At 44.4% G+C, this 21,349-nt stretch overlaps 1 protein-coding gene across 1 annotated transcript in view; it reads left to right on the top strand.

Annotated features, from left to right (window-relative positions):
* Positions 1 to 20,509, top strand: part of arrdc1b (arrestin domain containing 1b) — an 83,829-nt gene extending 63,320 nt beyond the window's left edge. The window contains exons 3-8 of the mRNA XM_084140201.1: positions 11,886 to 11,936; positions 14,625 to 14,779; positions 15,135 to 15,317; positions 16,404 to 16,580; positions 17,142 to 17,607; positions 17,796 to 20,509. Coding sequence (XP_083996327.1) covers positions 11,886 to 11,936; positions 14,625 to 14,779; positions 15,135 to 15,317; positions 16,404 to 16,580; positions 17,142 to 17,607; positions 17,796 to 17,863 — 1,100 coding nt within the window. The 3' untranslated portion in view covers positions 17,864 to 20,509. The remainder of the gene's footprint in view (positions 1 to 11,885; positions 11,937 to 14,624; positions 14,780 to 15,134; positions 15,318 to 16,403; positions 16,581 to 17,141; positions 17,608 to 17,795) is intronic.
* The last annotated feature ends 840 nt before the right edge of the window (positions 20,510 to 21,349 follow it).

Raw genomic sequence — 21,349 nt, 5'->3', positions numbered from 1 at the left:
CAATGAGCTAAGATAAGGCGGGGATTTGCCTAGCAGTGATTTATAGATGACCTGGAGCCAGTGGGTTTGGCGACTAATATGTAGTGAGGGCCAGCCAACGAGAGCGTACAGGTCACAATGGTGGGTAGTATATGGGGCTTTGGTGACAAAACGGATGGCACTGTGATAGACTACATCCAATTTGCTGAGTAGAGTGTTGGAGGCTATTTTACGAGGGCATGTTTGGCAGCATGAGTGAAGGAGGCTTTGTTGCGAAATAGGAAGCCGATTCTAGATTTAACTTTGGATTGGAGATGCTTAATGTGTGTCTGGAAGGAGAGTTTACGGTCTAATCAGACACCTAGGTATTTGTAGTTGTCCACATATTCTAAGTCAGACCCACCGAGAGTAGTGATTCTAGTCAGGCGGGCGGGTGCAAGCAGCATTCGATTGAAGAGCATGCATTTAGTTTTAATAGCGTTTAAGAGCAGTTGGAGGCTACGGAAGGAGTGTTGTATGGCATTGAAACTCGTTTGGAGGTTTGTTAATACAGTGTCCAATGAAGGACCAGATGTATACAAAATGGTGTTGTCTGCGTAGAGGTGGATCTGAGAGTCACCAGCAGCAAGAGCGACATCATTGATATACACAGAGAATATAGTCGGCCCGAGAATTTAACCCTGTGGCACCCCCATAGAGACTGCCAGAGGTCCAGACAACAGGCCCTCTGATTTGACACATTGAACTCTATCTGAGAAGTAGTTGGTGAACCAGGCGAGGCAGTCATTTGAGAAACCAAGGCTATTTAGTCTGCCAATAAGAATACTGTGATTGACAGATCGAAAGCCTTGGCCAGGTTGATGAAGACGGCTGCACAGTACTGTCTTTTATCGATCGCGGTTATAATATTGTTTGAACAGCACAGTACAGCATAGTACATGTATAAATCCATGTCCTTAGACGTTGAAATCAAGGCCGGTCCGGACTGCACCAAAAAAAGACTGCTGCTTATGTTAATACACCACCACTATGTTGCTTAATGTTTAACTCAATCTCTCTCACCTATAGGCACAGTGTTTTTTCACAGAGCTGGGAGGTGTTACCAGAGAGCAGTCTATTCAACTCTGTCTTCATTCTTCCTCTCTACATTTACAGTATACTCCATAGTCTTTCCTTGTATGTTCATATATTCAATATCCATACTGATTCATTAACCCATAAATTTGGTGTTGCAAGCACTTTGCTCCAACAACCGACTAAGCCGTCTTACCACAAACATTTAGAGAAATGCCCCTCGTGTTGTGAATGTGGGATGGGGTATCGTCATATACACTACATGGCCAAAAGTATGTGAACACCTGCTCGTCAAACATCTCATTCCAAAATCATGGGCATTTATATGGAGTTGGTCCCCCCTTTGCTGCTATAACAGCCTCCACTCTTCTGGGAAGGCTTTCCACTAGATGTTGGAACATTGCTGCGGGGACTTGCTTCCATTCAGCCACAAGAGCATTAGTGAGGTCGGGCACTGATGTTGGGCGATTAGGCCTGGCTCGCAGTCGGTGTTCCAATTCATCCCAAAGGTGTTTGATGGGGTTGAGGTCAGCGCTCTGTGCAGGCCAGTCAAGTCTCCCGAGTGGCGCAGTGGTCAAAGACATTGCATCGCAGTGCTTTCTGTGCCACTAGAGATCCTGGTTCGAATCCAGGCTCTGTCGTAGCCGGCCGCGACCGGGAGACCCATGGGGCGGCGCACAATTGGCCCAGAGAAGCTACGTCTGGTAAGACGAGGGGCGGGGGTGTGTGTCTATTTGTCAATAACAGCTGGTGCACGATGTCGAATATTAAAGAAGTCTCGAGGTATTGCTCGCCTGAGGTAGAGTACCTTATGATAAGCTGTAGACCACACTATCTACCAAGAGAGTTCTCATCTATATTATTCGTAGCCATCTATTTACCACCACAAACCGATGCTGCCACTAAGACCGCACTCAACGAGCTTTATAAGGCCATAAGCAAACAAGAAAATGCTCATCCAGAAACGGCACTCCTAGTGGCCCGGGACTTTAATGCAGGCAAACTTAAATCCGTTTGACCTAATTTCTACCAGCATGTCACATGTGCAACCAGAGGAAAAGAAACTCTAGACCACCTTTACTCCACACACAGAGACACATACAAAGCTCTCCCTCGCCCTCCATTTGGCAAATCTGACCATAATTCTATCCTCCTGATTCCCGCTTACAAGCAAAAACTAAAGCAGGAAGTATCAGTGACTCACTCAATACGGAAGTGGTCAGATGATGCGGATGCTATGCTACAGGACTGTTTTTCTAGCACAGACTGGAATATGTTCCAGGATTCATCCAATGGCATTGAGGAGTATACCACCTCAGTCATCGGCTTCATCAATAAGTGCATCGACGACATCGTCCCCACAGTGACCGTACGTACATATCCCAACCAGAAGCCATGGATTACAGGCAACATCCGCATCGAGCTAAAGGCTAGAGCTGCCGCTTTCAAGGAGCGGGACACTAATCAGGACGCTTATAAGAAATACCGCTACGCCCTCAGATGAACCATCAAACAGGCAAAGCGTCAATACAGGATTAAAATGTAATCCTACTACACCGGCTCTGACGCTCGTCGGATGTGGCAGGGCTTGAAAACTATTACGGACTACAAAGGGAAACCCAGCCGCGAGCTGCCCAGTGACGCGAGCCTACCAGACGAGCTAAATGCCTTTTATGCTCGCTTCGAGGCAAGCAACATGGAAGCATGCATGAGAGCATCAGCTGTTCCGGACGACTGTGTGATAACACTCTCGGTAGCCGATGTGAGCAAGACCTTTAAATAGGTCAACATTCACAAAGCTGCGGGGCCAGACGGATTACCAGGACATGTACTCAAAGCATGCATGGACCAACTGGCAAGTGTCTTCACTGACATTTTCAACATCTCCCTGACCGAGTCGGTAATACCTACATGTTTCAAGCAGACCACCATAGTCCCTGTGCCCAAGGAAGCGAAGGTAACCTGCCTAAATGATTACCGCCCCGTAGCACTCACGTCGGTAGCCATGAAGTGCTTTGAAAGGCTGGTCATGGCTCACATCAACAGCATCATCCCAGATACCCTAGACCCACTCCAATTCGCATATCGCCCCAACAGATCTACAGATGACGCAATCTCAATCGCACTCCACACTGCCCTTTCCCACCTGGACAAAAAGTACACCTATGTCAGAATGCTGTTCATTGACTACAGCTCAGCGTTCAACACCATAGTGCCCACAAAGCTCATCACTAAACTAAGGACCCTGGGACTAAACACCTCCTTCTGCAACTGGATCCTAGACTTCCTGACGGGCCGCCCCCAGGTGGTAAGGGTAGGCAACAACACCTCTGCCACGCTGAACCTCAACACTGGGGCCCCTCAGGGGTGTGCGCTTAGTCCCCTCCTGTACTCCCTGTTGACCCACGACTGCGTGGCCAAACACGACTCCAACTCCCTCATTAAGTTTGCTGACGACACAACAGTGGTAGGCCTAATCACAGACAACGATGAGACAGCCTATAGGGAGGTGCCAGGACAACAACCCCTCCCTCATTGTGAGCAAGACAAAGGAGCTGATCGTGGACTACAGGAAAAGGAGGTCCAAACAGGCCCCCATTAACATCGATGGGGCTGTAGTGGAGTGGGACGAGAGTTTCAAGTTCCTTGGTGTCCACATCACCAACAAACTATCATGGTCCAAACACACCAAGACAGTCGTGAAGAGGGCACGATAACACCTTTTCCCCCTCAGGAGACTGAAAAGATTTGGCATGGGTCCCCAGATCCTCAAAAAGTTATACAGTTGCACCATCGAGAGAATCCTGACCAGTTGCATCACCGCCTGGTATGGCAACTGCTCGGCATCTGACCGTTAGGTGCTACAGAGGGTAGTCCGTACGGCCCAGTACATCACTGGGGCCAAGCTTTCTGCCATCCAGGACCTATATACTAGGCAGTGTCAGAGGAAAGGCAAAAAAATGGTCAACGACTCCAGTCACCCAAATCATAGACTGTTCTCTCTGCTACCGCACAGCAAGCGGTACCGGAGCGCCAAGCGGTACCAGAGCGCCAAGCGATACCAAAAGGCTCCTTAACAGCTTCTATTTACAGTAAGCATTTCATGGTAAGGTCTACACCTGTTGTATTCTGCGCATGTGTCAAATAAAGTTTGATTTGATTTGATTATATGCTGTAGCGTTAAGATTTCCCTTCACTGGAACTAAGGGGCCTAGCCCGAACCATTAAAAACAGCCCCAGACCATTATTCCTCCTGCACCAAACTTTACAGTTGGCACTATGCATTGGTGCAGGTAGTATTCTCCTGGCATCCGCCAAACCCAGATTTGTCCGTCGGACTGCCAGATGGTGAAGCGTGATTCATCATTCCAGAGAACGCGTTTCCACTGCTCCAGAGTCCAATAGCGGCGAGCTTTACACCACTCCAGCGGACGCTTGGCTTTGCGCATGGTGATCTTAGGCTTGTGTGTGGCTGCTCGGCTATGGAAACCCATTTCATGAAGCTCCCAATGAACAGTTATTGTGCTGACGTTGCTTCCAGGGGCAGTTTGGAACTTGGTAGTGAGTGTTGCAACCGAGGAAAGACGATTTTTATGCGCTGCGCACTTCAGCACTCAGCGGTCCCGTTCTGTGAGCTTGTGTGGCCTACCACTTCGCAGCTGAGCCGTTGTTGCTCCTAGACGTTTCCACTTTAACAGCACTTACAGTTGACCGGGGCAGCTCTAGCAGGGCAGACATTTTACAAACTGACTTGTTGGAAAGGTGGCATCCTATGGCGGTGCCACGTTGAAAGTCACTGAGCTCATCAGTAAGGCCATTCTACTGCCAATGTTTGTCTATGGAGATTGCGTGGCTGTGAGCTCGATTTTATACACCTGTCCGCAACGGGTGTAGCTGAAATAGCCGAATCCACTAATTTGAAGGGGTGTCCACATACTGTTTGCCTTGTAGTGTATGTGAGAGTGTGAGTGTGAAACGATCAAACAGGTATTTATTTTTCAGTCTTTATTGAAGCTGGTGTGATCACAGATTGTGAATTGCAAATATGAATCTCGTCAGATTGGATTGGCCATATTACTGCAGTCAATATTAATTACTGTCTCATTAACACTCAGTTTTGTAACGACAGATCAGTTCCATGCCTGTCTGTTTATGTCCTAGTTAGTGGTTGTAATGTTCTGTCAATCCATTGGATTAGTTAAGGGGAATTTAATTAGATGGACTTGAATTCTTTGCTGCTCAAAATTACAGACTATAGAGCTGATTTAATCTTTTTGATGTAATTTAGCCTCACAAAAGCATGTGAAATCAAGACTATTCTTAGATCAAAGAACAACCTTTTCAGTGAGCTGAAAGCAGTTGGAATCCAAGGACATACAAATAGGCAGAGACATGCACAAACCCAAGCACAAGCATTTAGGGTGATTGTAGACGTTCTAGCATGCATGCATACAAATATGTTGGAGGTCCTTTTAAGAGTGACATCTTTTTTGTTTTCATTTAATTGTATATGAGGAGATTTATACAATTCTCTTTGTAGAATGCCAATGTGTGTGCCGATCCTATACCACACATCCATCACGTAAACATCCCAATAAATTATTAGAATGATCACTGGATGGGTTTGTGTAATTTACCGCTCTTAACTATCCCAACACCTCTGACACACACACACACACACACACACATACCAAAACTGGAGAGTCATAAATAATTAATTTCACATCCTCCTCTCAATCTCAGTGTTGTTTTCATATCCCAATTTTCCTCCAACAATGGGCTCCTCTGCCTCTAGGCTATGCGACGCAGGAACACTGAGACAGGGAGGGAGTCAGTGGTGGCCAACCACACAAGGGGACATGCGTGACCACTATGGCTGACTGATAATGTGGTATGCCAGGGTTACGGGGATGAAGCAGCGTAGCTTCCCATACTCTGTTATTTTTGTTCATGTTCAGTGACCCTCAGAGATATCCTGCAGATGGTAGGGTGATGTGTGTGTGTGTGACTGCGGTAAGCTGTCAGTGTCATCTTTAGCCAAGCTGTGAAGAGGTGTTTGCATCTCATCTCTTTCCTAGTAGTCAGTTCATCAGTGCATATTTCCTGTAAAAGAGTCTAAAAGGCCTATCGCTGGCTTTGGGTTTGTGGGAACGAATAACAAGTGACTCTGTAACCAGGTTTCCATCCAACATTTTTATGCCAGTAAAGTACATGTTGGATAAAACATGTCACCACAGGCCTGATGGAAACATCTTTCAGTAAACTTTCAAAATGTTGACAAAACAAAATTTGCTAGACAAGGTGGAATCTTTTTGTGTCGGTAAAATGAATTATACGACAAATGTCAGTGGAAATGCTTTTATGTGCAAATATTGATATAATAACCATCATATGGAAGTAAACATGAAGTCACGCGATGCCATGTTGTGTGGTCCTCCCACTAAGTCGGGAAAGCATGCAGTCTATTAGGCTACAGATGAAATAAACTATGATGATCTTTTCAGGGTGATGAAAGTGCAAGGTGATGAGCTTGATGTTCCTTTCCATTAAATATTGAGTGTTTTATTCTGGTGACATGATCATCGATGCAAGGTTGCGTTTGGCAAATGAAAATAATCTCGCTCTTCTGTCCATAATAATCTCATAATGTAGGCTATAGGTGCTCTCTAGCCAACAGCGCTCATATACAGTTCTGTATCTTCGCGCTGTTGGCTACTATTTATATAAGGCAAAACATTTTGGTGAGAAAATCATCAGTAGAGTTGAAAATGTGATTGAAACCCATTTAACTTGTATTTTTTATTTGGTACATGGGAATTTAACTGCAAAATGTATTTTTATGTGCACTACACCATCATGGACAGCATTTTAGCCTTTTATATGCATGATTCAGTTCGGCTGTGTGTTTGCATGCTCCCTAAAAAGACGTTAGCTTGAAAAACTGAAAAAAGGGGGGAAAGCGGCAATTTTACCCCGCGACAGTAGAGGGCGATGAGCTGGTAATAGCCATCTACGGCCAAACAACGAAGTAATAACACACTCAACTGGGAATGGGAAGATGGCGGAAGCGGATGATGAAGTGGAATCTGAATACAATGGCAGTAGAATCAAGGATAACTGGAGTATTGTTCAAAAGAATGGGAAACGGAGCAAAGTAGGGTACAGTGATGAGAATGCCCCTTCGTATCTAGTAGGAGTACGGTTTGTTAATAAGGAGCAGCTGAGCAGAGAACCAATCTTGAAGAAACCATTTGAGTTATCCAAATTGGTGGAGAGAGTGCTGGGTAAAGTGAAGGCTGTGAGGATCACGAGGGGTGGGCTTGTGTTGATTTTTTTTGTGATTCTGCGGATCAGAAGGAACGTGCGTTGTGTCCAGTGGTGGAAAAAGTACCCAATTGTCATACTTGAGTAAAAGTAAAGATACCTTAATAGAAAATTACTCAAGTAAAAGTGAAAGTCACCCAGTAAAATACTACTTGAGTAAAAGTCTAAAAGTATTTGGTTTTAAATATACTTAAGTATCAAAAGTAAATGTAATTTCTAAAATATACTTAAGTATCAAAAGTAAAAGTATAAATCATTTCAAATTCCTTATATTAAACAAACCAGATGGCACGATTTTCTTGTTTTTTTATTTACAGATAGCCAGGGGCACACTCCAACACTCAGACATAATTTACAAACGAAGCATTTGTGTTTAGTGAGTCCGCCAGATCAGAGGCAGTAGGGATGACCAGGGATGTTCTCTTGATAAGTGTGTGAATTGGACCATTTTCCAGTCCTGCTAGGTATTCAAAATGTAACGAGTACTTTTGGGTGTCAGGGAAAATGTATGGAGTAAAAGGTACATTATTTTCTTTAGGAATGTAGTAAAGTAAAAGTAGTCAAACATATAAATAGTAAAGTAAAGTACAGATACCCCCAAATAACTACTGAAGTAGTACTTTAAAGGATTTTTACTTAAGTACTTTACACCACTGGTTGTGTCTTAATCGATTTGATACTTTTGAAGTGTTGTGTGTGTCTCTTCGGAACAGGGCACCCCTCAAAGTGGTTATATCTGGCGTTTCGTGGGAAGTTGATTTGGAAGAGATGAAAAATATTCCTGGAGTGATTGAAGCACGTCGGATGAATCGAGTGGTGAATCGGGAAAAAGTGAAGAGTTTATCTGTTCTTTTGTTTTTTTAAATGGAGTCTCTCCCTAATGAAGTGCGGTTAGGGTATATTAACTACAGAGTTAGAGCATTTATCCCAAGAACAATGCAGTGTGAACATTGTAAAGGTTTTGGTCATGTAGAAAGTGTTTGCAGAAGGGAGAAGCCGAGATGTACAAGATGTGGAAAATATCATATTATGTGTTATAAAATTGAAGAAAATGTGACATGTTGTAATTGCAGTGGGAATCATGAAGCCACGTCTTCTGAATGCCCCACAAGGGAAAAGAGAATGAGGTGGCCAAAGTCAGGGTTGTACAGAGCATTTCATATGCAGAAGCTGTGAAAAGGGTTGAGGGTTTGAATGTTGCACCAGAAGAGTCCATGGTAGTGAATAGGTCTTCACTGCAGGCTGCAGGGGTTGTCTTGCACCAAGAGGATCCTGACATTTTAAAGGTTAAAAGGGTGGACTTTGTGGCCTTTATCACAATGGTGATAAATGGCACTGCGAAGGTGGAGAAAAGATCTAGGAAGATTGAAATCATTGTGTTTGTGGTGGAGCGGTTCCTGGGGCTGAAAGATTTCACAGCAAAGGAGTTACATGGAATATGAGCAAAAGCAGTACCACCTTCTCAGGTCCTAGAGCCTGAGAAGGAAGATATGGAGAACTAAAAGAAGGAAGAGATGTGAGTTTTGTGTGTTTAGGCAATGTACTATTTTTATTAGGGTGGATTGTTAGAATCACTATTATTATTACTATTATACTATTATTATTATTATTATTATTATTATTTATTTATTTTTAACTGTCCAGTTGGTGGCGGCAATACAACTTGGATGTAGTCTGCCATAAAACCCACAGAAGCAGAAGAAGGCACTTGACTGGGAGGGAAGATGGCAGAAGTGGATGAACAGTTCGGATCAAGCAGCGCGTCAAGCAAAGTTGGTGAAGACGAATGTTCTGAATGGACAACAGTAGTATCGAAAACTGGAACAAAAAGGAAATTATCTCAAATTGGATTGGAGGATACTTGTATGAATGATAATGAATTGCTTCTTGTTGGGATGCGTTTGTTGCGAACAAGACATGCTCGGGGTATGACTATCTCCAGATCTTGAGATATGGCTTCAATCATTTGCAATGCCTTCGTAAGTGATGTGTCAAGGACTGAGTCTGCAGCTCTTTTCTCCCTTCTTCTCACACACCTGCTACTACTGCTGCTCTGTGGCATCGCTGAGGAGCAAGCCAGTGGAGTAGGTCTTGGAGGTTGGCCCGGAATAGTGCTTCCCAGGTCCTGCATGGAGATTGTTTCTGATTCTGCACTGCAACTCAGTGCGGGAGATGGGCTGGGAGCCGATCACCAGTCAGTACTGGGGATAGAGGTAGTGCTTGGAGCCGGTGAACAGGCTGTGCTGAGGTGCAGAGAACAAAACCAGGTGCTGTCTCCATTCACTGGTGGCTGTGCAAGTGGTAGGGTTGGACCCCAGCGTCTCCGCAATCTCCCTCCTGAATTGGCATTTGCATGCTGGTCTTTATATAATGCATGACTAGAATCGTACTGGTGAAGGTACTTTTGTACCTCCTTGGTCAATCAATGCTCGAAGTTGTCGTTCGCCATGTTGAATCCACACTGAGTTTCGGGCTGAATCGACAAGAAGCAGAAACTCACATCACCCCTACAGTTGACCGATCACGGACGAAGGGGCGTAGACTTCGGCTTCTGAACTTCAGCTGGCCCTTGAGAAAAAATGTTGTGTGCCCGAACAAAATGTAGTCATAATATATGCACAAACTGTACCAAACTGGGGGTGGAAATATCTTTATAATACAACTTTAGAAAGAATATGTCGCTGCTCTATATTGTTGCATTGCTAGAAAGCTGTAAGCCTTTTCGACAGTCTTGAAATGCAGTAGACGACTCTGTCTCTCACCTAGAGCTCATTTGAAATACAGCCCCATAATCTCTTTTGAAGTTTCCCTGTACTGTACTTTCTCTCAGCGGCATGTGGAGACTTGTTCTCTACAGAGCTGAGTGAGAGAAAGAGAGAGCGAGAGAAGGTGGAAGAATTTGGCTACTACATGAGGCACCTGCAGAGTTGCTTTCAGAGCGTGACACCCTTGCCTTTTCTTACAAAGAGATGCTTCCTCTAACAGTAAACAAGTGATGCAAATGAACACATGGAAATGCCTGAGCACTTCCCCTTTTAGGAAATGGAGACAAACGGAAAACACATTGATATCTTGATGCAGTGAACAAACGCTGCTATCTGAACAATTTTATTTGGACTGTTATCTTATGGGGGAAAGAATTGCCAGAGAGGCTTTAATGTCTACAAAGTTTTCTATATTATGAAACCTACACTATCTCTTGGTTTATCACCTCCGTTGGCACAATGTCCTGTTAAAGCCACATTAGTCTGAAATATGAGTGTATTCTCACAAAACTTTCACAAACTGAAGTTGTTGAGTATTATCAGAAGTAAAACGATGTCTGTGGAACTTTAGTTGAACAATGCTGTCGGTTTATCACATAAACTTCACACAGTGGGAAAGTACACTCTTAAAAAAAAAAAGGGATCCAAAAGGTTTCTGCGGCCATAGTATCACCCTTTTTGTTTCCAGGTAGAACCTGTTTTGGTTCCAGGTAGAACTCTTGGGTTCCATGTAGAACCCTCCGTGGAAAGTGTTCTGCCTGGAACCAAAAGGGTTCTACCTGGAACCAAAAGGTGTTATTCAAAGGGTTATCCTATGGGGACAGGCAAAGAACCCTTTTTGGTTCTAGATATCACCTTTTTTTCTAATAGTGTGGGTGAGCCCTCAGCCCTGCAGGTGTGGTGCTTCACCTAGGGGTCTCCATGGTTGCCCACTGGGCTGTTCATAGATACACACATCGTACTTACACACCTTTGTGCTGAAGTATCACAGTGGGCTGATCTAGAAAAGCAGAGTGAAAAATGTAATCCCTTATTGTACACCATCGTGAAAGCTGTTGAAAATGTAGGGCTAGATTCTATCAGATCTGCGGTAGTCGACACCCGCATAGCGGTTGTTTTGGTGGTGTCGGAGGTGGAACTGCATTAGAGCTATCAAATCCACATGCAGCTCCCAGCATTATATCTAAAGCAGACATTGCCATTGGCTGCATAGTGTCGCATTAGGAGAAATCCCATGCTGCCTTGTTTACAAGTTCAAACACTGCAATGCTTTTACATCTGCGTTGCTTGCTGTTTCGTGTTTTAGGCTGGGTTTCTGTGTAGCACTTTGTGTTATCTGCTGATACATTTGATTGATTGATTGATTGATGTAATCTACTCCTCGATTAGGATGATATAAATCCTCCTATTTAGTTGAATGATTTTTATTTTGAGAGTCATTATTTCTATATAGCTACACTTTCCTGTTCTGAACTTCTAACACGAGTGGGACGGTGTGGCTTTGTGACAATGACCACACGAGCAGCAGTTCTGATTTGACAGCTCTAACGCAGTTACACCTCGGACACCGCCAAAACACCATCTCTACGGGTGTCAGATATCGCCGGTAAATTTTTTATCTGATTGAATCAAGGCCTGAGACTGGCCACCGGTCTGCATTGCTCTCTGTGTCTGTGCTTGTCTGTCTAAATGTGATTTTGCCTGTCTATCTGACCAAGCTATCTCTATCTCTATCTCTTACAGGTACCTTGGCAGCTGGCGAGCACAGTTTCCCTTTCCAATTTCTCATTCCAGGTAAGTTTGGGATAAGTCTGGAAAACATGTTGAACTGCATTCCTCCATGTCAACCACACTGAGGTCCATCTCATTATTTTTTATCAGTACAGTACAGCTGAACTGTTGTTGGTGACTGTGGTTTTCAGGTATAACCACTGATAACGTGAATATAGAAATGACACTAATGTCTCTGCCCTTGTGCTACATGCACTTTAATCTTAACAGCCAACATCTCCTGTCTACATGGGTGATATATGTCAAAGTCCAACATCTCCTGTCTACGTGGGTGATATATGTCAAAGTAGACCATGTTAGTCACCTCTGGCCAAGGACTAACACAAAGGCCGAGCAAACAAGTGCCAGTAGCCTAGAACCATATCATGTCCCAACAGACACTCCTTTGTGTCATAACACATGACATGTAGAATGCTATTCCTTGTTTTCCGCCAGAATGCTTTTGACTGGAGTGTGAACTCGAGTACATGCAGGTGTGAGGGCACAGACATTGCAGTGGTTGTCTGTCTATTAGGCTACACTCTGTCTGGGCTGGGTGGGGTGAGGAGGGATGTCTATATATAGTCCTTTAGTCCCGTGGCACTGTCACTGTTTAATTGCTCCTGGTGGGCCCACGGCCCTCACCCTGCTGCCCTCCCCTCTCCACCTCCCTCCTGCCCCCGTTGTCTACCGAACGGCAACAGAATACATGATAATTACAGAGCTGATGATTGGATCATCCAGGCACTTATCTGAGCCACGTGGCCCAGTGGCAGTGCCCCCTGCTGGTTGTCAGGTCAGGGGCTGACAGGGGAGGCTTTAAAATTCACATTTTATAGCGCCTCCAAATGGGATGCTACATTAAAACTGGTTTTCGTGCTGTGAAGATTGTTGATTGTACTTAAACACAAGTAAAGACTTAAAAACAGGAGCCCTTGGTTCTGTGGAGGAGGCTGGAGAAGAGGAGCGAAGTGGTAGAAGAGGTTTTTATCAGGCCCATAGACTCAGTCAGACAAGTGCCCTCCAGTCCTGGCCAGTATGTACTGCCAGTCTGCCACTCTTTCCTTAGGGAGATGTGGCTGGCTGGCTGGCCTAGTGCTGGGTTGCCTCTGGCCAGGAGCCTGTCTGTGTCTGTTCTGCCAAGCCTTCTGCACCCAGACTGCTGCTCCTCACTAATCCTTTTTGACAGCAGGCAATTCCCCTGTGTAGCACCCGCTGCTGACATTATTATTTAACCTTTTACTGCAGTGGGCTAAATCAGGGTAGTCTTAGATAAATCTACTTTGAAAAAAAAGTATACACCTCACACATATGGTTATGGACTTAAAAAAGGAAGACACCTGTACCATGTCAGATATAGAGTTGAAATGTATTACATTTGTAGTTTGCATCCCAATATTACACTTTATATTCATCACAGAAGACTGAAATATAACAAAACCATTTGACATAGAAACACCAGATTTTCTGCAGTTTAAAAAAAATAATGTTTATTAATTATGAAACTATTAATAACATTCCACCCATTTGGTCATTTGCCTGCAGGAAAGGGCTACATGGAATTGAGAATGTTGAGAGACTGAATTGTGTATGTATCTCTGACCTTCATAAGTCTTCCATATTGCATCATCTATTTATTTTACATTTACATTTTAGTCATTTAGCAGACACTCTTATCCAGAGCGACTTACAGTTAGTGAGTGCATACATTATTTTTTTATTTTTCATACTGGCCCCCCGTGGGAATCGAACCCACAACCCTGGCGTTGCAAACGCCATCCTCTACCAACTGAGCTACATCCCTGCCGGCCATTCCCTCCCCTACCCTGTACGACGCTGGGCCAATTGTGTGCCGCCCCATGGGTCTCCCGGTCGCGGCCGGCTACAACAGAGCCTGGATTCGAACCAGGATCTCTAGTGGCACAGCGATGCAGTGCCTTAGACCACTGCGCCACTCAATTCATAGGAATATCCTATAATGTGTTTGGTTAAAAGCATGACATTGGCACAATACATTCCAATTTGAATGTCATGCTTTATGAGCGGAATACAGTGGATGGATATTCAGTATGAACATTTCTATAACCCAGTATGACATTTGTAAATGTATTCAGATTGCGGATATAGATGTTTTCCAAGGTTTTCCTCTGAGACTGATCCATCCTCTCATCGCTATCTCTTTTTGAACTAAACTTCATCCTACCATTCTCCATTCCCTCTCTCCATCCAATCCATCCTCCTTCCCTCCATCTCTCCTCCTCTATCCACTGTCCTTTCGGGAGTCTGTAAATAAACTCTGTCCTCCTCCTGTCCTGTTAGGAGGGGATTTGTGAAGATCAGACAGATAGGCACAGACACTTCGTGACAGCGCTGCTAGGAGCCCTGAGTATCTGTCCCCCTGTCCTGATCTATCTGCCTCCTACTGCTCAGACCAAGCACTGACTGGCCCTCCTCTGATAAAGCACACACACTGACCAGCCACCATTTTAGACTGCCAGCCTGTTTTGGTCAGATTCTTTTATAGATTTCACCTGCAGACAGTAGAGGCTTTATGAAAGAAATGAAACAGCTGTGGTCTATGTCGCTGCAGTAGCTGTAGCAGTTGATATCTTTAATTATTTATGTCCAAGATTACATTTAGTATACAATCGTAAACTCTCTGTGGTCAATCTCGCTCTGTCTAATAACTGTGTTTGTCTCTGCCCAACTCAGTGGCTGCCCCAACCTCCTTTGAAGGGCCCTTTGGGAAGATTGTTTACCGTGTCAGAGCAGTCATAGATACACCTCGCTTCTCCAAGGACTACAAGTCCCAGAAGCCCTTCTACCTACTCAACCTGCTCAACCTCAATCAAGTGCCCGACATTGAGGTAAAGACCACCAGTCACCACTGTCTCAGCACTGTCTCACTGTCTGAACTTGTGTTGTTATGCAGTCATATCAATGGAATTACCTTTAGAAATATATATATAGTACTTGGCTATAGACCGTCTACTGGAACTGTAGATATGTCTGAAGAGACTGACTTATTTGAACATGCCTTATTTTGTTTGATAGTTATGGGATTTGATTTCAGCACGATGAGCGCAGTACAACCACTATCTCATCCATAATTAAATATTACGGGAGGTCTTCCCCCCAGCTCTTATTTCTCTGTTTCTATGCTCTGTTCATCTGTCCCTCAGAACTGGTTGTTTTACCCTTCCTATGACTGCTTCTCCCCAGCAACCCAGTTATGCTGTGACCACTAAGAAGTTCAGCTACCTCCTGGTGAAGACGGGCACCTTAATGCTGAAGGCTTGCAGTGACCAGAGGGGATACACACCAGGCCAGATCATCAGACTAGCCACTGAGATCCACAACAAGTCAGGCAAGGACACGGGCTGCGTGCTGGCCAGCCTCATACAGGTACCACAGGACCTCTGCAATGTCTCACGGTCTCATGATGCTCCTGGTGTAACTTCTGATCAAATGCTGATACACTATATATACAAAAGTATGTGGACACCCCTTCAAATGAGTGGATTCGGCTATTTCAACAACGCCGTTGCTGACAAGTGTATGAAATCGAGCACACCGCCATGCAATCTCCATAGACAAACATTGGCAGTAGAATGGCCTTACTGAAGAGCTCAGTGACTTTCAACGTGGCACCATCATAGGATGCCACCTTTCCAAAAAGTCAGTTCAAAAAATGTCTGCCCTGCTTGAGCTGCCCCAATCAACTGTAAGTGCTGTTATTGTGAAATAGAAACGTCTAGGAGCAACAACGGCTCAGCCGCGAATTGAACGGGACCGCCGAGTGCCACTCCTGCGTTGTCTTGGCTGTGTGCTTAGGGTCGTTGTCCTGTTGGAAGGTGAACTTTTGCCCCAGTCTGAGGTCCTGAGTGCTCTGGAGCAGGTTTTCATCAATGATCTCTCTGTACTTTGCTCCGTTCATCTTTCCCTCGATCCTGACTAGTCTCCCAGTCCCTGCCGCTGAAAAACATCCCCACAGCATGATGCTGCCACCACCATGCTTCGTCGTAGGGATGGTGCCAGGTTTTCTCCAGAAGTGACGCTTGGCATTCAGGCCAAAGAGTTCAATCTTGGTTTCATCAGACCAGAGAATCAAATCATTTCCAATCAATTTAATTTACCACAGGTGGACTCCAATCAAGTTGTAGAAACATCTCAAGGATGATCAATGGAAACAAGATGCACCTGAGCTCAATTTCGAGTCTCATAGCAAAGGGTCTGAATACTTATGTAAATGGAATGTTTCAGTTTTTTTTCTAAACCTGTTTTGCTTTGTCATTATGGGGTATTGTGCGTAGATTGATGAGGAAAAAACAATTTAATCAATTTTAGAATAAGGCTGGAACTTAACAAAATGTGAAAAAGTAAAGGGGACTGAATACTTGTGTGTATTTGTCTGTATTGACTACTCTAGGCTGTATGTTTGTTGGATGTAGGTCTTGTCTCTGATACCCCTCCTCCTTTTCTCCTGCTCAGAAAGTGACTTATAAGACCAAACGAGCTTTGTACGACCTGCGGACCATAGCAGAGGTAGAGGGGGCGGGAGTGAAGGCGGGGAAACATGCTGAGTGGCGAGAGCAGATCATTGTACCGCCCCTCCCCCAGTCTGCCCTGGCCGGCTGCAGCCTCATAGAGATCGACTACTTCATCCAGGTTAGTAACATCCTCAATGGAGTGCTCTTATGGGCATCCACTCGATTAAAGCATGTTGTTCACAGGTGGGACTTCAGAGTTTTAGCAGTTGTACAGCGTTCATTCTATAGAGTTCAGGTGGGCCGTCGCGCTTCAGCAAACAAAGGAAAGGAGGGGTGCTCAACAACGATGGCAAAAATCATGAGGTCTTACCAAGAAAAACTTCCAAAAGGACTAATTCGAGGTAAAAGGGTCCTTTTGGAAGCCATTCTCATACTGTTAATTCTATAGTCATAGTTGCAGTATGAACCAGACAATGTTCCTCATACAGTATCATACTGTAGTAATCCTCTCATTAACCCAATGCACCTGCCATGTAGTGTGCTGTAGGTCATTGATGCTCAGTTTCAGAGGTCTCTTTAGTGAGTTCAGGGATTATAGCTATGGTAATCTGAACAGATCAGATGTCTTGTTTGTCATACAGTATGGCAAAGCGATTTGTGTCAGTACATTACTTAAAGGATCATCTGGGATGACAGGATATTTAAACACATTTACATTGTGTCTTTGTGACCGCTGCAGGTATCACTAAAATCCCCAGAGACGGTTGTCACTTTACCCATCTACATCGGGAACATCGCTGTCAACTTGACCCCGTCACGAGCTATGCCCTCAACCCCAGCCCCAACATCCATCAGCCCTAACACCGGCCCGGGAGGGGTTACCCCCAGCGCACCCCCAGCTGAGGAGGACCTGGAGGAGGAGTTGGGTGCAGGGGGTTCAGTCAGCGAGGAGATCCCCACTAAGAGCCACTCCCAACAGGACCAATCCGGCCAGCCCCCCACCATGTCCCCCAGTGCATTCAGCTACGCTCCCGGTGCAGCTTTCCCACCCAGCCAGCGACGTGCCGACGAAACCTCTGCGCCTCTGTTTTGTGTGTCCACTGGGTCCACCATCCCTTTCTTCACAGAGGGAAACGCCACCCCAGTACCCACGTCCTGTCCTCTCATACTCCCCCCTGAGTACAGCACCTGGGACTACCCACATGGTGAGTCACCCCTGCCTAAAACAGCACTATTACAGAGTTAGTCACCACTTGCTGCTCCTACGCACAGTTTAACCTGTCTGGAGTTGATTCTGTAAATCACTTCTGTGTCAGTATGATGATCAATGATAAATGAACAATGGTCTACTATTATTCTGACTGTTTCTCTGGTTTGTCTGTGGATCTTACAGAACCCCCTCCCACCTATGAAGAGAGCTGCAGCAGCAACAACTCCAGCTTTAACAACAGCAGGCCGTAGAGGAGTGGGGACTGAGCATAATGCAGCTCACAACTGCAATTACACTCCCTAAAGGACAAATAGGGTACTGCAGCCCTAGCTCCAAGTGGACAGGAGACGCTATCCTCCTAAATATTACTCTAAAACAGGGCTCTCCAACCCTGTTCCTGGAGCTACCCTCCTGTAGGTTTTCACTCCGACCCCAGTTGTAACAGACCTGATTCAGCTTATCAACCAGCTAATTATTAGAATCAGGTGCACTAAAAAAGGGTTGGAGCGGAAACCTACAGGACGGTAGCTCTCCAGGAACAGGGTTGGAGAGCTCTGCTCTAAAATCAGTTCAAAAAAGGGATAATATCTTCTTTTTTTGTGTGTGTGTGTCTTATGATTGTTTATTCCCTTTTTCTCCTGGCTAAAATGACCTGCTATTATATAGATGGCATGAGAGAGAACATGAACTGTGCCTAATAGAAGCACTTCAGAGTAAACATATAGTGGGGATGATATTCCATGATTAGAGCCTATTGGAGGCTAAACGCTGACTAAACATTTTAGCATTTGAGAATATTATTGCATCTGTGATGCCTTGAAATTGTTGTAGGCCTGCTACTGTTTCTCCTTCATCCTTCAGACACAACCGAAAGCTGGCCTTTGTTGTAGTTTCTTTTCAAATGTGCACACTACTGTAATTCCGATCCATCACTGCCACCACAGTGGCTCCCTCTTGATGGGTGGAGTAGGGCTGGCCTAGCTGGACATCAGGGCCTAAGCATGTCTACCCCCTGGTGGCCATCAACGGAAGAGAATGGCGCCCATTGGGAAAGCTTTTGACCTTCATTAAGGGCTCTATTCAATCTGTAAAGCTGAAGTGTTACAGATTCCGCGATAGAAATGTAAAGATAACTTCCGATTGAGCTGACATGTGCAGCGTTTACAGTGAATGCAGTCTCCGCTAAAGCGGGAACATTGCCTTTAAATTTCAAGCACGCTTTAAAGCTGCAATGCAGATTGAATAGAGCCCTAAAGCACTGGAGCTCAATGATGCCTGCTGAGTAGAAGAACATACTCCGTCAACCTGTGATCTACTGACAAGGGGCTTCATATGTTGTCACACCTCATCATCTTGAAACAGACAAGCAGGACATTGCAGTCTTGGGTGTGTAGGGGGAACTGACATAGCAAGGATTGATATGCATTTATGACATCTGATGCAAACACTTTTACTTTAACCTTTTTTACCCTGGATAAATGGAGATGATCTGTTGATTTTCCCCATGTGGCCTTAACTCCTTCTGTTCTACCTACATTAGTATGTGGTGATGAAGACGGTTGTCTTCAGGGTGTCTGTTGCTTTTGAAATGGCAGTCAATGCAAATAATACATTTGTTGGTGCAACAACCAACAGTGTGAAATGTTCGAGCACAAGACAGCACTTTTTGGCAGTTTGAAACTGTGCATGTATATGTTTTTGTGTGTGAATGTGTATGTAGTGTACCAGTTTGTGTAGGTGATCGCCCCTCCTGTCTTTGGTAGTTGATAACGTTCGACAGCTCAGTTTTACAATTGGACATCAGGCAATATCATCCACTGTGTGTTTGTATGAGTGTTGATTTGTATGTCTTGTTTCTGTCTCAATGACAGCCTCCTTTTTGTCTAGGCCAACCTCATTGTGGCTTATGTTTAATACAATTCTGTGAATACAAACTTTAGCACCTGCTGTGGGAATACATTTATACAGCAATCCCTCCTCTAATGGCAGCCTTCTCAGAGTACAGTCACATCACTAGACATATTACATCTACTATTGTGTGAAACATATTGTTCCCGCAATATAGCCAAGCTGCAAAGTCAAAGATTTGAGGTTAGCAGTGTGGTTAGATTTAAAATCTGATTTTATTTTAAGAAGAGAAGTAGAACTTCCGGCTTTGCAGCTTGGCCAGAAAGTGACTACCGAAACATACTGTGTAATATGTAATACACTCGTTAAACATCACTAGACATAATATTACACCTTCTACTGTGTGAAATATACTGTGTAATGTACATGTCCGCTCTGAGTTGTTGTTAACCCAAGCCTTAACTACATTATCCCAGTTCCCATTGGTCTGCATAGTCATCATCATCATCATCATCATCCAAGAGCTAGAGGTTTGGGAGTGCTTTTGTGGCCCTCTCTGTTTTATCTACTGAAGTCTCCCTTGGACTGAAGATGCACTGGATGAATGCTGAAGTAGCTGTGAAACCTGTGAGGGTTTTCCTCAATGTATTTCAGCTCTGCTTGTGGACCTTGGACCTTCTCTCTTTTTTAATCCTAGAAAAAGAACAGACAAAAAAGTGCAATTCTGTTTTCTCCATGTTTGCTACGGCAGCTTCGTTCTCGAGTCATTTCATGCTGCCTTTATCAACCCTGCCCCACTGTTTTTATTTCTCTTCACCAAATGTACTATAGCTTTCTAAACTCCAACATGTTTTTCATTGTACATTCTTTCCCCTCACAAATCGGTACATGTGGTTTTGTATTTTTCTATTCGTAACCAGTTTTCTGGTGCAAATGGTAGCCATTTGAGAGAGATAAAAAAAATTGTAGCACCCTAGTCAATCAATGTAATAATTTAACTTGTTGTCAATCAAAATTGTACAGTGTACCAATAAAATGATAATCTGTCATATCCTTTGTACTGGTTTTGTAAAGGAAAATGGTTTATTGGGCCCTATATTTACCTGTCCCAAAGCACATCGATACTATAAAAGTGGTTTGATGATAGAGAATAAAAGGTGACCTCAGGTGCCGTCAAAGGAAATGGTTCTATCAACCGCTTGAAAAGGTGGGTACATATGCCTTGTGTTCTGCCTGTGTAATCCTACGTGCTTTGGTGTGACTGATATACTACACTTGAGATTTAGCCTTTTTCTTTATAATGCTTTGCCAATGGCATGGCCCAAAGACTGTCCAGTAGCCATGACAATGGGAGCAGCAGGGTAGAGCTTGAGAAGAGCAAGGAAGAACCAGCCTTTTCAGGCATCATCTCCGGGCTCACCACCTCACTGTTTACTGCAGCATCGCTCTTCCTCTGTTGCCATAGAAACTGCCTAGCCCCAAGCCTCCCTGTGTCACACAAGGACATGGACCACAGAGCTTATGTCTGCTTGCATACCTGCCAAGGGATGGAGGGAATATAATCTGCAAGGGCAACATCATAATATCACATCATTTCACATAATCTATGCAGAATCACTGCTGAATATTCTATGCTGGAAAGTGTTCATTGCTTAATTTTTGTCATGGTGCAAAAGCCACACTGTTGGATCTTTTGTAATGGAAGTAAATATTGGGGCCAACATCTAGACTCTGTATTGCCTTGTCTTCAGCTCCACCACCTGCTGTGATGATATAATGTCCCAAACAAGGTGTGTGGGCTATAGGCCTATATCATTATCAACCACAGGAGGGAGACAGAGAGCTAGGGGTGAGTTAAAGTTAGCCCCTGTAGACGCTGTATATTTACA

This window comes from Coregonus lavaretus, assembly GCF_964263955.1.
Source record: "Coregonus lavaretus genome assembly, chromosome: 24".
Classification (NCBI taxonomy): domain Eukaryota; kingdom Metazoa; phylum Chordata; class Actinopteri; order Salmoniformes; family Salmonidae; genus Coregonus; species Coregonus lavaretus.
Note: the sequence above shows the minus strand (reverse complement) of the source record. Positions and strands in the feature narration are given on the sequence as shown.